Source organism: Thermobia domestica, chromosome 14, assembly GCF_964235325.1.
Source record: "Thermobia domestica chromosome 14, izTheDome1.hap1.1, whole genome shotgun sequence".
NCBI classification, from domain to species: domain Eukaryota; kingdom Metazoa; phylum Arthropoda; class Insecta; order Zygentoma; family Lepismatidae; genus Thermobia; species Thermobia domestica.
Window position 1 is genome coordinate 167,456,254 of NC_137467.1, and position 13,574 is coordinate 167,469,827.

The window sequence follows — 13,574 nt, forward strand, 5'->3', positions numbered from 1 at the left end:
CAAAACCGTAAATATCCCACTGTCCTAGTAAGGCAATCTCTGATGAATCCCAGCACACCCTTTTAGCCAAATTCTAAGAAGAATGGTCATGCACTGGCAACCGTTCATTGACCGAGGGGTAGGCCCTTGTAGGGGTGGGTGTCAGTGTTGTCGGATTTCCCGTGTTGTTGTGTGTGATATATGGCTTTTGAACATGGATTCACGCAGTCTTTGCGGAAATCCGACAACAATGACCGGAGACGTTGCCACGGGTTGTCAATTCACTTTAAAATTTTGGTGTCTTTGTAGGCGAGCGGTGGTGTGCCAAGTGTTTTATCTATTTGTATATTTGCGGTGGTGTTTAACATTTTGTTTTGTTGTGTTGTGTTGTGTTTAATTGTTATTCCTGATTTTCAATTTGCGAATAAATCGCAATGGCTTCAAATTCTCCTCAGTGCTACAAACAGCAACGGAAACAAGGTAAACCTCTCACTGCAGGAGAGAAAAGAATCTTGTTAAATGTGTATACATACTTTCGTAATCAGGGGGAAAAGGGGGGCATGGAAACTGTTAGAGAGACTTTGAGAAAAACATCTGAAGCAACTCTCATTTCTCCCTCCACTATTATGAACGTGAAGCGGGAATTTTTGAGTAATGGGGCGTTTACACTTGGTCGATTTAGTCGCACGACTAAATCGATTTAGTCGCACGACTAAATCGACTCGCTGCATTTGCCACTAAATCGAAGCAACTAGGCCGAATCAGATCGTTGGATGTGTTCAATTATTTCAACCACAGAAAATAGAACGTCTTTCAATTCAGTTGCCATTCGATTAGTCGCTTTCGATCAACAGGCGATTAAGTTGAATTCCCGTTTATACGGTCGATTAAGTTGAAAGTGACGTCAATTCAACTGAATCGAACGCAAATCGACTAAGTGTAAACGCCCCATAATAATGGTCAAGTGTCCACTCCTAGGAAGAAGAGACCGAATGATAGGAAAGTGACTCGGCTACAGAAATATGATACCTTTACACAAGCAGCAATACGGCGCAAAATTCATAACATGTATAGAAAAAACGAACTCCCTACTTTAGCGAAAATTCAGCGCGTTATAAATGAAGATAGTGACCTACCGAAGTTTTCTATTTCTACTCTTCGAAGATTCATCATTGATATGGGGTTTAAATTTATAAAACTTGGCCGCAAATCGTTGTTGATTGATAGAGAAGACATAATAGCATGGAGGCATAGGTATCTCAGACAAATAAGAAATTATAGAGCTGACGGCAGAACTATTGTTTATACAGATGAATCGTGGGCGAATGCCGGAATAACCAAATCAAAAGCTTGGAAAGACACATCAATTAAAACGGCAGAACAAGCGTGGAAGGAGGGGCTAACTCCAGGTCTCAAACCGCCGTCGGGGAAGGGAGGAAGGGTCATCATAATGCATGCAATGTCCGAAAATGGCCTAATTTCTGGCGCTTCCAAATTGTTCCACGGTAAAAAATCAGGTGACTATCACGGCGAATTGGATGCTGCTGCGTACGAAAAGTACTTCAAAGAAGCCTTATTGCCTAATTTGCCCCCCAATTCAGTTATTGTAATGGATAATGCACCAACGCATTCCGTGAAAGTTGAAAAAGTTCCTACAAAATCATGTTCAAAAAAAGTAATCGTCCAGTGGTTAGAAAGTAAAGGAATTGCGTGTGATCCGACCTGGAACAAGTAATTGAAGAATTGAATAAGACATTGCAAAACATAGAGGTACCGTATAAAATTGACATTTTAGCAAAGGAAGCTGGTCACGAAGTGCTACGGCTGCCCCCTTATCATTGCGAACTTTCCGCCATAGAGATGGTTTGGAGAAAAATTAAAGGATACGTAGCAGGGGAAAATCAAAATCGTACTAGTTTAAGTGTTATAGAGACATTACTTAGGGAGGGCATGGAAAAGGTTACAGCTGAAGACTGCAGAAATTACGTAAAACACGTAAAAAATGTTGAAAAGGAAATGTGGGAAGCAGACGGTCTTATCGAAATAATACACGACAAGATATTAATAAATCTCGAGAGTGACACGTCAACTAGTTCTGAAGAGGAGGATGATTGTGAAATTTGGGAGGGAGCAATTGATAATGCAGTGGAAGACGAAGGAATGGAAGACGAAGAGGACCTCGGAGTTAGTATTCTACAAGACTGACCTTACATGGTAAGTTTTTCGACGAATTTATTTATCTCATTTCATTTCCATAAATTTGCTTTACTTTCTCAGAATGCAATTAAATTATGAAATTCATAGTTCACGTTAGATAACTTACTATGAAACTAATGTTACAGTGTGAACATAATTAATATTACTTGACCTTATATATATATGATCTTATATATATTTAATTTAGTCTCTGAAAACAAAACAGTGTAACTAATTTCTTCCCTTCCTTTTTTAACTGCCTGTTCAGTGCGTGACATTGGAACTCCGTGGTCTGAAGCAGACGACACCATTCTCTCGCGTTAAGCAGCGGCAACGCTGCACTTCGTTTCTCCTCACTTCCGCTTTGTTCCGAACTAAAGGTGAATTTTTGTATAGAATGTTTCAACATAGAGTGTTCACATATTTGAACATCAATAATTAAGGTATAGAAAGATTAGAGATACCACTAGTTTAGCTGTTCATTACATATGAAATAACCAAATACACTGATTGCAACAGAAAGCATAATACTAAGCGCCAAATAAATAAATAAAAAACATATGTGTTTATTTAGCGGTAGTGTGTAATCAATGTTCCTTTTAACGTTACACAAAATAATCAATACTCTGACTGCAACAAAGAGCAAAGTGGTATTATGGATTAAAAAAAAAAAACAAAAAAAAAACGAACGTCTTATTGTTTGTTTTCATCGGTAATATGTTATTGTTGTTCTCTCCAATAACGTACAAAATAAACCACAGACACTGACTGGAATAGAAACAGCAGTTTTTGTGTGGGTGAAACTGGAAGAAAGGAGGAAGACAATCGTGTTTTTGTAAAACGACACATGTCAAGTTTTGTCAGACATGAAGTTAACGACAATCTTGTGTTTGCTACGCGTAGATACACATTTTGTGAGATATCTGCACCTGTCAAGCTGTTGCCTACACTTGGTATATTATAAATAAATAGACGTTTTCGAAGAAACTATACTATGTAGCAAAGTTTTTTTTATTTCTCTCAAAACTTGTTTTTTCTGACATGTGTTGTTTTACCAAAAAAAAAAAAAAAAAAAATCAACTATTGAGAGGTAAGGATGATGATTGATAAACAAAAGTAACACACTGGTCTCTAAAAGTAGAACATTATTTTTATTGTCACATCGTTGCCAATAATTATTTCACGAAAAACTACGAATGGTTGTTCATTACATGATCCCTATTACTATTTTTAATACATCGTGATTTTTTAAATTGATACTTCAATAAATATACTAGACCTCTTTCCTTGTGAAATACTCTGTGTGAATGAACACTGGCTCAAGCCTGATGAGGAGTATATGTACGTACCAACGGGATATGAGGTAACAACCATTTTCTGTAGAGAAACATCAATACATGGTGGTGTAAGTATTTATGTTAAAAAGGAATTATTAATTGAATATACTGTTCTTAATCTACACCAATTCTGCATCAATCAAAATTTTGAAGTAGTTGGTATTTTACTTAAAAGTATAGGAATAATAATTGTATCTGTATACCGAACTCCTAAATCAGATGTGGATGTTTTCCTCAGTGCCTGGGAAAAATTAGATAACTATCTCAGTAAGTACAAAAATTACAAATTATTTTATGTAGGGGATATAAATATTAATATTTTACAAAATACACATGCAAAAGCAATGCTTTGTAATGTCTTTCGATCTCATAATTTCTACTATATTAATGACGAACCTACAAGGGAATTAGCATGTTTAGATAATATTATCACCAATGAAAAAAAGAATAGCGTATCATGTGGCATTGTACAGCCTTTACTGTCTGACTATGAAGGAGTATGGCTTTTGTTTCCAGTGAAATCACAAAAGACTCGAAACTACTGCGTTACCAAGAAAATTAGATTATTAGGTGAGACTAATGTAAAAAATCTAAGGTCTAGGTTAAGAGAAACTAACTGGAATAATCTTCTTGTAGAAAGTAGTGACATCACAGAAGCCTTTAAAAACTTCCTGGGTACATTAAAAGAATATTTAAATGAGTGCTGTCCAGAAAAGACAAAAAAGATTAATATTTGTTTAAATAAACCTGCTAAGAGAACTCCAAAGTGGTATACGTGAGAGCTTGAAACACACAGGAATAGAGTAATTACTTTATATGACATAGCTAAGACGACGAGATCAACAAGAGATCAAGAAAAGTTTAAAGCTGCTAAAAGAATGTACAGAAAAGAAATCAAGGCTGCAAAGATTGCAGCAAATGAGAAATGGATTAATAATTCAAAAAATAAATGCTCTGCAGCTTGGTCAATAATAAACAAAGAAATTGGAAACAATATTACAAAAGATAGAATATCTATACCTCCAAGTGAATTTAATAAATACTTTATAAATATTATGAGTAACTTTGAGATTAATGACAATTCCACGGAAAATACGGGTAACAAAATAGATTTGAGTAGTATGCTACCATTACAATATAAAAATAAAATTAGGTCTCACTTTCAGTGGAACTTTGTAAATGCCAGAACTGTTTACTCAGTTGTCAATAAATTGAAAGTATCCAGTAGCGAAGACTGGTATGGACTTTCTAATAACTTATTAAAAAAAAATATTGACGTAATAATAGAACCCTTGGTTTACCTACTAAATTGGATGCTCTTTGAGGGAATTTTTCCAGATTGCCTAAAATATACTATAACTGTACCAGTACATAAAAAGGATGATAAAAATGAGGTTAAAAACTATCGTCCAATCTCTTTAGTACCGATAGTTTCGAAAGTCTTTGAACAATGCATCAAAAATCAACTATCAACCTTCTTTGAAGAGAATGAGCTTTTTCATTCCTCACAATTTGGATTTAGAAAGGGTCGTTCCACAGTAAAAGCTGTTGAAAATATAGTATCACAAGTATTAGACTGTTTTGAAAATATGAATGTTTGTGCAACACTATTAGATTTAACTAAAGCTTTCGATACAGTGTCACTCAAAATTACATTATTATGGGGTTAGAGAAAAAGAACTGTCTCTGATTAAATCTTATCTCAGTAACAGAAAACAGGCTGTTCGCGTTGGTAATTCAATTTCAGAATTTTTGCACGTAACAACTGGTGTACCACAGGGAAGTGTCCTGGGGCCATTTCTTTTTCTAGTTTACGTTAATGATTTTCCAAGTTTTCTTCCTTTTAACAGTGTTTTGTATGCTGATGATACAACTGTCTTAACCATGGATAAAAATTTAAAAAATATTCAAACTAAAAACACTCAAATGTTAGAAGCGTGTTCAGTATGGCTAAATTGTAATAGGCTGCTATTAAATGAATCAAAGACGGATGTTTTGTATTTTCATCTTAATAACAATATACATGATTTGAATGAGTGTCATTCTGTAAAATTGTTAGGAATCCACTTGGATCCAAAGTTAAACTGGAACATACATACTGAAAATCTATGTAGAAGACTATCTAGAGTTATATATTTATTACGTAAACTAAAAACTGTTGTTAGTGAAAAAATACTTCTGTCAGCTTATTATGCTTTCTTTCATTCTCTATTGCTTTACGGTATATTATTATGGGGTAATTCAACTGGTGCTCAAACCGTTTTTAAATGGCAAAAAAGCCAATAAGAGTGTTAAAGGGACTACGTGATAATGACTTTTGCAGACCTTTCTTTAAAGAGATGCAAATCATGACAGTGCCCTCAATGTATATCTATAGCTGTCTCATGTATATTAAAGAAAACTTGGAAAATATCAGTACCCGAAATAAAATTCATTGCTATAACACAAGATACGGAGACGACCTCGATACACCATATTTCAGGTTAAGTAAAACACAAAAGAGTTATAAATACACTGCGATGAAGATGTATAATCTTCTACCTACAGAAATTCGTGGTATGTGTAATAGAAACTTTGAGAAACACTGTAAATCTTGGCTCATTGAAACAGCTGTGTATAGCGTTTTAGAATTTGAGAAAGAATTAAAAAATAAAAACTGACCAGTTTGTAAGAATATATTCAATGTATATATTTTGTATACTCACTTGACGTTGTCTATTGCAACAAATGTTGTTTAACGACAATAAAAATATTCTATTCTATTCTATTCTAGGCCATAGACCGGGCGGTTCCGCCGCCTCTGATGACAGTGTTCATGTTATTAGAGTATTCATGCAGTACAGTACACGTGGAACAACGTTAATTTCCCCCTTTAAAAACAATACCTAGAGCTCTAGTGAACCAACTCTTAGTCTTCAGTATATCAGAACCAAACTGATAAATCTACTGAACTAGGAAGATTTCAAGCAACATTTAGGGGATTACATGGATTCTGAAAACGATTTTAAGTCAACAAAATTTTGCAAATATTTTAAATTCAATGTACTTGTCTTAAATAAATAGAAGAGGCAAATACCAGGTCAACGGAAGATTGAAGTTCCAGTTTTATCCATTCCAGCATTTAATTGTTTTACGAGAAAGAATGAAAACCTTAAAAATGCAATGAGATGCCTAAATTTGGACGATTGCTTCGATACCTGGCAATAATATGCTTTGAGTTGCACTTAATGACCGACAGATGGCAGTGTTGCCGGAAGAACGACGAACGCAGTATCAAGATGACCGCTCCACTGTCCACATGTACCGCGTTAGAACAGCGTTCGGTGATCTGGTTTTTGAGCAGTAAAGGTGTGAAATCAATTGAAATTTATCGTAGAATGACAGCAAAGTATCGTGATTCGTGTTTATCCCTGCAGCAAATATACGAGTAGTGTGGGAAGTTTAAAAGTGGCATGACATTTGTGGTGATGCTCCTCAACCGAGATAGGCTCACCGCGTAGTGATCGTCGAAAGCATTGCGTCACTGGAACAGTTTGCAAACGAAAACAGGCGTGTTACGCTGAAAGAAATTGTCACAGTCATGAATATTAGCTTTGGTTCAGCTCAACACATTGTGCTTAATGTTCTGTATTTCAAGTTGGGTCCCACGTCAGTTGACTGCTGAAATGAACGATCAACGCCGAGGGTCATGCATTTCTGGACAGGATTGTTACAGGCGATGAGACTTGGGTTCACTATCATCAACCCGAAACCAAAAAAGCGAGTAAGGAATGGCGGCATAGCACTTCGCCGAAAAAAAAAAAAAAAAATCCGCACTCAACCATCAGCAGGGAAGGTCATGCTCACTCTCTTCTGGGATGCAAAGAGAGTAATTTTGGAACAGTACATGGAAAAAGGAGTGACAGTAACCAGTGCCTAGTATTCAAACCTGCTGAAAATAAACCTCTCCCTGCAATCAGGCGTAAACGACGAGGACTTCTGTCCCCAGGTGTTCTCTTACTGCATGACAACGCCCGACCGCATATTGCCCATTTGACCGTTGAGACTATCGATAACATCAAATTTGAGTGTCATTCATCCACCTTATTCACTAGGCCTTGCCCCAGTGACTTTCATATGTTTGGACCACTCAGAGAAGCGATGGGAGACAAGGATTTCAATAGTGATGAAGAGGTGAAAATGCGGTGCACAAGTGGCTACAGTCTCGATCAAAAGAATTCTTCCAACGTGGTATCCATGCACTTCCGAAGCAGTGAAATACTTGCATTCAACGTCAAGGGGACTACGTTGAAAAATAAGAAATAAGATTTCCTTTTCACTGTTACATTCTAAAATGTATTACACTTTTAAGGTTTTCATTTGATCCTCCCTCGTATTTATTTATTTTTACTGTTTTGTACTACAGATATTCTAAGTTCAAAAATAACAATTTAAATTTTAATTATTTTTGTTTTTTCACAATGACATGAGAGAGAAACAAATTAAGTTGCATGCACCTAAGTGGTAAATTAATCATCGCGAAACGAAACACCTCAGTTATCTTCGTATGGAACGATAAGATTTTTGTCAAACATTTATATTTTCTAACTTGTAATCTATAAAATTTCTTGCTCTTATTATACACTTACGATTACAAGTACAGTATATCCAGACAGAATCACAACTATTTCCAGATTGTCAAACTATGATATGACGTGTATCCGTGATATTTGCTCTTAAATATAACCAAGTTAGCCCTTTCGTGTACGAATAAAAAAAGGTTTTCAAAATTGGTTCAAAAAATATATAAAAAAATATATGTCTTTTTCGCTGAGAAGGCTAAGCGAGTCATTTGTTAGAGTTGCCATAACCAAGAATAGATCTTCAATAAAATCACTGTACATGAATTGTTACTCTGAAGATCTGAGTGAGATTTTTACAATTAATTACCTATAACTGTCGCCTCATATGTGGTTGCAGTACACGAAAGGGTTAGTAATTGTGTCCTTCAAAACAATATTTTAATACTAAAATTCGATTCAACTTTATTATATCCTCCTGAGATCTGATGGTCGATATATCGACCATTAGAATTTCCCGTCTGAAAGAACTGAGATATATAATAGCGATATGAGTGACGTAATACAAATACCACTACAAACATATATATATATATATATATATATATACAGAGAGAGAGTTCAGTGCTCCACGATTATGCTCCCAGACTAAGGCAAATTGTGATGAGTTGGATGATAGTGGTGGAGTGACGACAGTGGGAGAGAATATCGAGAAAATCTACACACACAGTGCTTGTCCCGTATAAAACCAACTTGGTGGGATTTGGAATCTAACCAGGGACCCTACGCGTCAGAGGTGACCGCTTTACCACTGAGCTACCGAGGCATCTCTTTAAATATTTGTTACAAAAACTTCCCATTTACATTATCCCATAATAGCAATAGCTTTAAACTTTTCGATTTAACCCGACCATTTTCTTTATTTATTTTGGAATTAATTGCAGTTTAAAACCTCATATCAGTATTGAGATAGTTTGACTCTCTTGTAACCTGAAAACCACATGATTATACTTCACATATATCCCAATATATGAAAATTATCAATTATATAATCTATTATTCGGGGTCGCGGTGGCTCAGTGGTGCACGGGATTTTTGGTTCGATCCCAGTTCGCGCCAAGTGAATTTTGTGGTGGACAAACACCGTGTGGGGGGTTTCTTGGGGTTCTGCCGTTTCCTCCCACTTTTTTCATTGCACCATTTCATTCATTTCTCATTATCACCGTCTCCTTTAGCCCAGCCGACATATCCGTGGGACGCAAAACTCAAAGATTTCATTTCATTTTTAATATATTATTAGAAAGAGCAGACACATGGTTCAAAATATCACATCGATATCCAGAACCTAATAAAATTCTGAGTTTAAGGTTTTTACTTCCTGATGAAAACCTCTGAGTGAATAAAATTACAGGAACTCTGTTTTAATAATAATTTCCGAAAAGAACATTTTCAATGTAACAATTTTTACATTTTCATATATATATCTCCTAACAAAATTTCGTTAGAAACTAATTTTCGCGAGGTTGCACTACTATATATAATATACAGAAAACTAATTTCGATAAACACATTTCTTAACGACTAAATTAAACCAGTATATCGATATAAATTTATTCTGACAAATCTCGGTATATACACTACATACATTAAATTGAATTAATAATTTACTTTTATGCATAATCTTCCGATTGGATTTGCACGATTCCTGATTCAAAAAGTAAACTCATAAATTTGCTATTTTTAAAGTTAATACTAATTTTTATACGAGAGCTTAGACATGCCATTTAATAACAACTGGTGCAATAAATCTATTTCCAATCATTTGATTTGCACATAATAAATTATTAACTAAGACAGACCCAAATACAAATTTACCTAACGATTTTAAATGCAACAGCAAAATACCAGAAAAACCTCCTGCCCTTGCTTTTGCCTTTCCTAACGTTGATACACTCTGGTATTGCGATTAAACAGATGAACCTAGATCACGAAAGATTTATATGAATTACTGTATGCATAAAACTTCCTTAAGGTAGTTATTAATTTAAGTTTTTATTTCCTTGTATTTCTTAATAATTTTCCTTAAAATATCATTGAATATCTAAAAGGAAGAATGAAAAGTATACTGGATTTAAAATGGTATCATTTCGCTAAATATGGTATCACTGCTACTGAGACATTGTGCTCTATGTCTCTTTGCTAGGTTGTTTCAGCGAGTGAGAAGCCTACAGACAGATGCGCACGCCGCTTTCAACTATATTTGTTCCAGCCGCGTTGAGACATATTTCTTGTTGTCTCTGTGCAGCCAGTTTGACGGAGATAGAACTTTTCTTCCCGAATTTTGAAAAGTAAAATTATTTAGAAATTTGACTCTACTACTATTCTTATTAACCAAGCTATCGCTAGCCCTAGCATTTCTATATTTTTCTTCAACATGAAATTTATATTAGTTCTTATTAATAAAGAAATTCTAAAGTTATGTTCTTTTAATTTGAACGGGTAGACAGTGTCTCAAAGTCTCATAGCACTACGCTACTGGTTGTATTACGTCATTCATATCGCCATTTTTCTGTGAAATAAGCTTGTGGCCTTCATGTAACTGCTGTTACTAACGGTAACTAAAAAGTTATTGAAGTTTGTAGCCGTTTAAATAACTCATAATAATATTTTAAAAGAAAATAGTAAAAACAGAATTTTGTCTTATCCTTGCTGAATGTATTGATAATGGAGAACGTTGTTACCGGCGAAGAGAACTGTAACAACCTGTCAGAGGTCTTCGATTCCTCTTGTTATTCCACAGCTCTGTCGCAGGCCAAAATGTAACCACCTCTCACGGGCTCTACCGCTCAGCTGAATGGTAAAATTCTAATTTGCTATAAATACTTTCAAATTTTGGATTCATTTTTCTGCTATATTTTTCGCATCCATATATACAGGGTGGACATAAAGTCTCTCCTAATAACATTAGTAACAAGAAAACAAAGAATGATAGAACAGGGTTCCCACAAAAAAGTGAAGATCGATTTCCCTGACACAAACTCCTGTTTTCCCTGACATACATTCTTGGATATAAATGAGGAGATATGGAGTAAATTCTATCATACACTTTTTAACGAACTATTTTATCTCCATAGCCGCTGAACACACTCCTTTCATTACCATTTACATATTTGTTATGTTCAATATGAGTAATTTTTATTTACACAAACTTTAACATGTAAGTATATAATAATATACTTATTATATATATGTATGATACAGCATATAAGTATATATGTATGATACAGCAACACATTCCTTGACATTGTAAATTAACTTTTTTTGCTTGAAAAAACAATAAAAAGTAGTCAAGAATACATTGCCAACTCTCCCGAGCCTAATATTACCAACTCTGAGACATTGTTAATCCTCACATTTACATTTTAAAACAATTTTGTCTTACTTTCAGTTCTTGAATTTATTCTACCAGAGCATGTTGTTCTTGTTTGTAATATAATTCCACTTGTTTCTTCTTTGCTTCCACTTTCTTAACTTTAGCATTTAGTTTTCTTCTTTCACCTTTGATTTTACTTTCCTCTACATTTTGGATTCGTTTTTGTTTAAGGTATTCATCATAGCGTCTCCGAGCTGAACAAACTGAGGGAAGCATTCTTCGATCAATAGTAACAGATTCAACACCTCCATAATACATAATTCCATCATGCACCCGCCTCTGTGCTACCAGAGAATCTTCGATTTGGTTTTCTACAATAAGTAGGAATGGGGTGTTAATGGGAGCGTCAGTATCGAGGCTGTATGTCCCCGTCACGATTAATGTGGTTGCTCAAAACGGACTCCAACACAAAAGGAGGAAAAAAGCTAAAACGAGTATACTACAAATAGACAACAACGCTGCTAAATTAAAACAAAGACAAAACAAGAAGATAAAGGAATAAATAATATATATATATATATATATATATATATATATATATATATATATATATATATATATAATATATAACACTATATAGAAATAACAATAAAAAGGGAGCAGAAAACAAAAGTCTAGCAGCAATTAAACAGCAACAACAAACTAAGAGAGTTCAGAGAACGTGAGCAACCTTCTACAATAAGTGTCTTAATGACCGAGAACCCGCCCTCCACTGAGGCATTGCCGTGGGATAATATTAAACATTTTACACAACATGCCACAAATCGAAATATTCTTGTCTCTTGGACATTATCTTTGCAAATAAGTAATCTAACCTGATGCTGCCTGTCTTCTCTTCGTATTCTCTGAAGTCAATTACAAGAGACTCTTGGATTTTAGTACAGAAAGACACAAACTAACACTTTGCTTTCTCAGGTACAGAATCAGATATTCTGTTACTCATGCAGAGTTTGTCGGATACGTTTTATCCTAGTCTGAGCAAATTCTGGATTGTTCTTTTGTAGCCTGGGGTCCAAAACGAACAGAGCACGTACTAGTTTGTACATCAGAGGGCTCCTTTGCACAATCTTCTTGATTGTGCCCAGCAAAAAGTTTCGACAGTCAAGCCTGAAAGCTAGTTTATCTTTATCTGGTGCTCTCAGTTCTTTCAGTAGTTTTCTGTCTTAAAACCAATGTCCACTTTTCTTATTTCTAGTAAATTACCATTTGGAGTCAAATCCAGAGCTAGAAGCTTCACTGCACTATCATAATGCTTTGTTTGACACGACTCATTAGATGCCTTAAGAGAGAGAGAAGTTCTGAGTACAGGAAACAAACAAATGGTTCAAGACTCTGGAATTTCCATTAAAATGGTCCACACTCTGCTATGACAGTTTCGAAGAAACATAATTTACACTTCATGAATTGTCTTGCACATTTACGTCCCCTGACTTTCCATGACATTTTACGCAAGATGCATGATTTCCCTGATTTTCCAGAATGTGGGAACCCTGTAGAAGCATGCGGTCTGAAAACATCGCTTGTGTAATACTTCAAGATTTTGCCACATCTTGTGCTGCCATCTACTGCAGCTGACCGCAGCATGACAGTCATTTGTTTAAAAAATGACGTCAGCACAGCAGAAAGCGAAGTGTGTGTTGTGATATAATGACAAAATCTTCCGTCACAGTAAGGACAGCAGCCACCTGAGATTAAGAGCATAAAGGAATGGTATAGCAAGTTTATTGCAACAGGAAGTGTTTTAGATCGTGATAGAAGCGGTAGACAGAATGATAGTGAGGAACGTGTGGAAGCTATTCGTGTTGCTTTAACACGAAGCCCACAGAAACCCTTACGTTGTGCATCACGTGAACTGGACATCCCGAAATCAGAATTTTACACAAATGCTTGAAGTTACACGCATATAAGATGCAGCGTCCCCGACGCGCAAGTTTCGCATGTGACATAGCATGGGCAACTAATGGAGCACATGTGGAAATTCTCAAACTTTTTGAGTTTTCCTATTACTTGCCGCAAATTGCATGCTTCTATCGTTCTTAGTTTTCTTACTATTAATGTTTGTTATCAGGG

The 13,574-nt window shown here is 35.3% G+C and overlaps 1 protein-coding gene across 1 annotated transcript; it reads left to right on the top strand.

The window, feature by feature from the left end:
• The first annotated feature begins 1,045 nt into the window (after positions 1-1,045).
• On the top strand, positions 1,046-1,714 carry LOC145670100 (uncharacterized). The gene has a single exon (XM_081738467.1). It carries the CDS (start codon positions 1,046-1,048, stop codon positions 1,712-1,714), a length of 669 nt encoding a protein of 222 aa, XP_081594593.1.
• Positions 1,715-13,574: the final 11,860 nt, after the last annotated feature.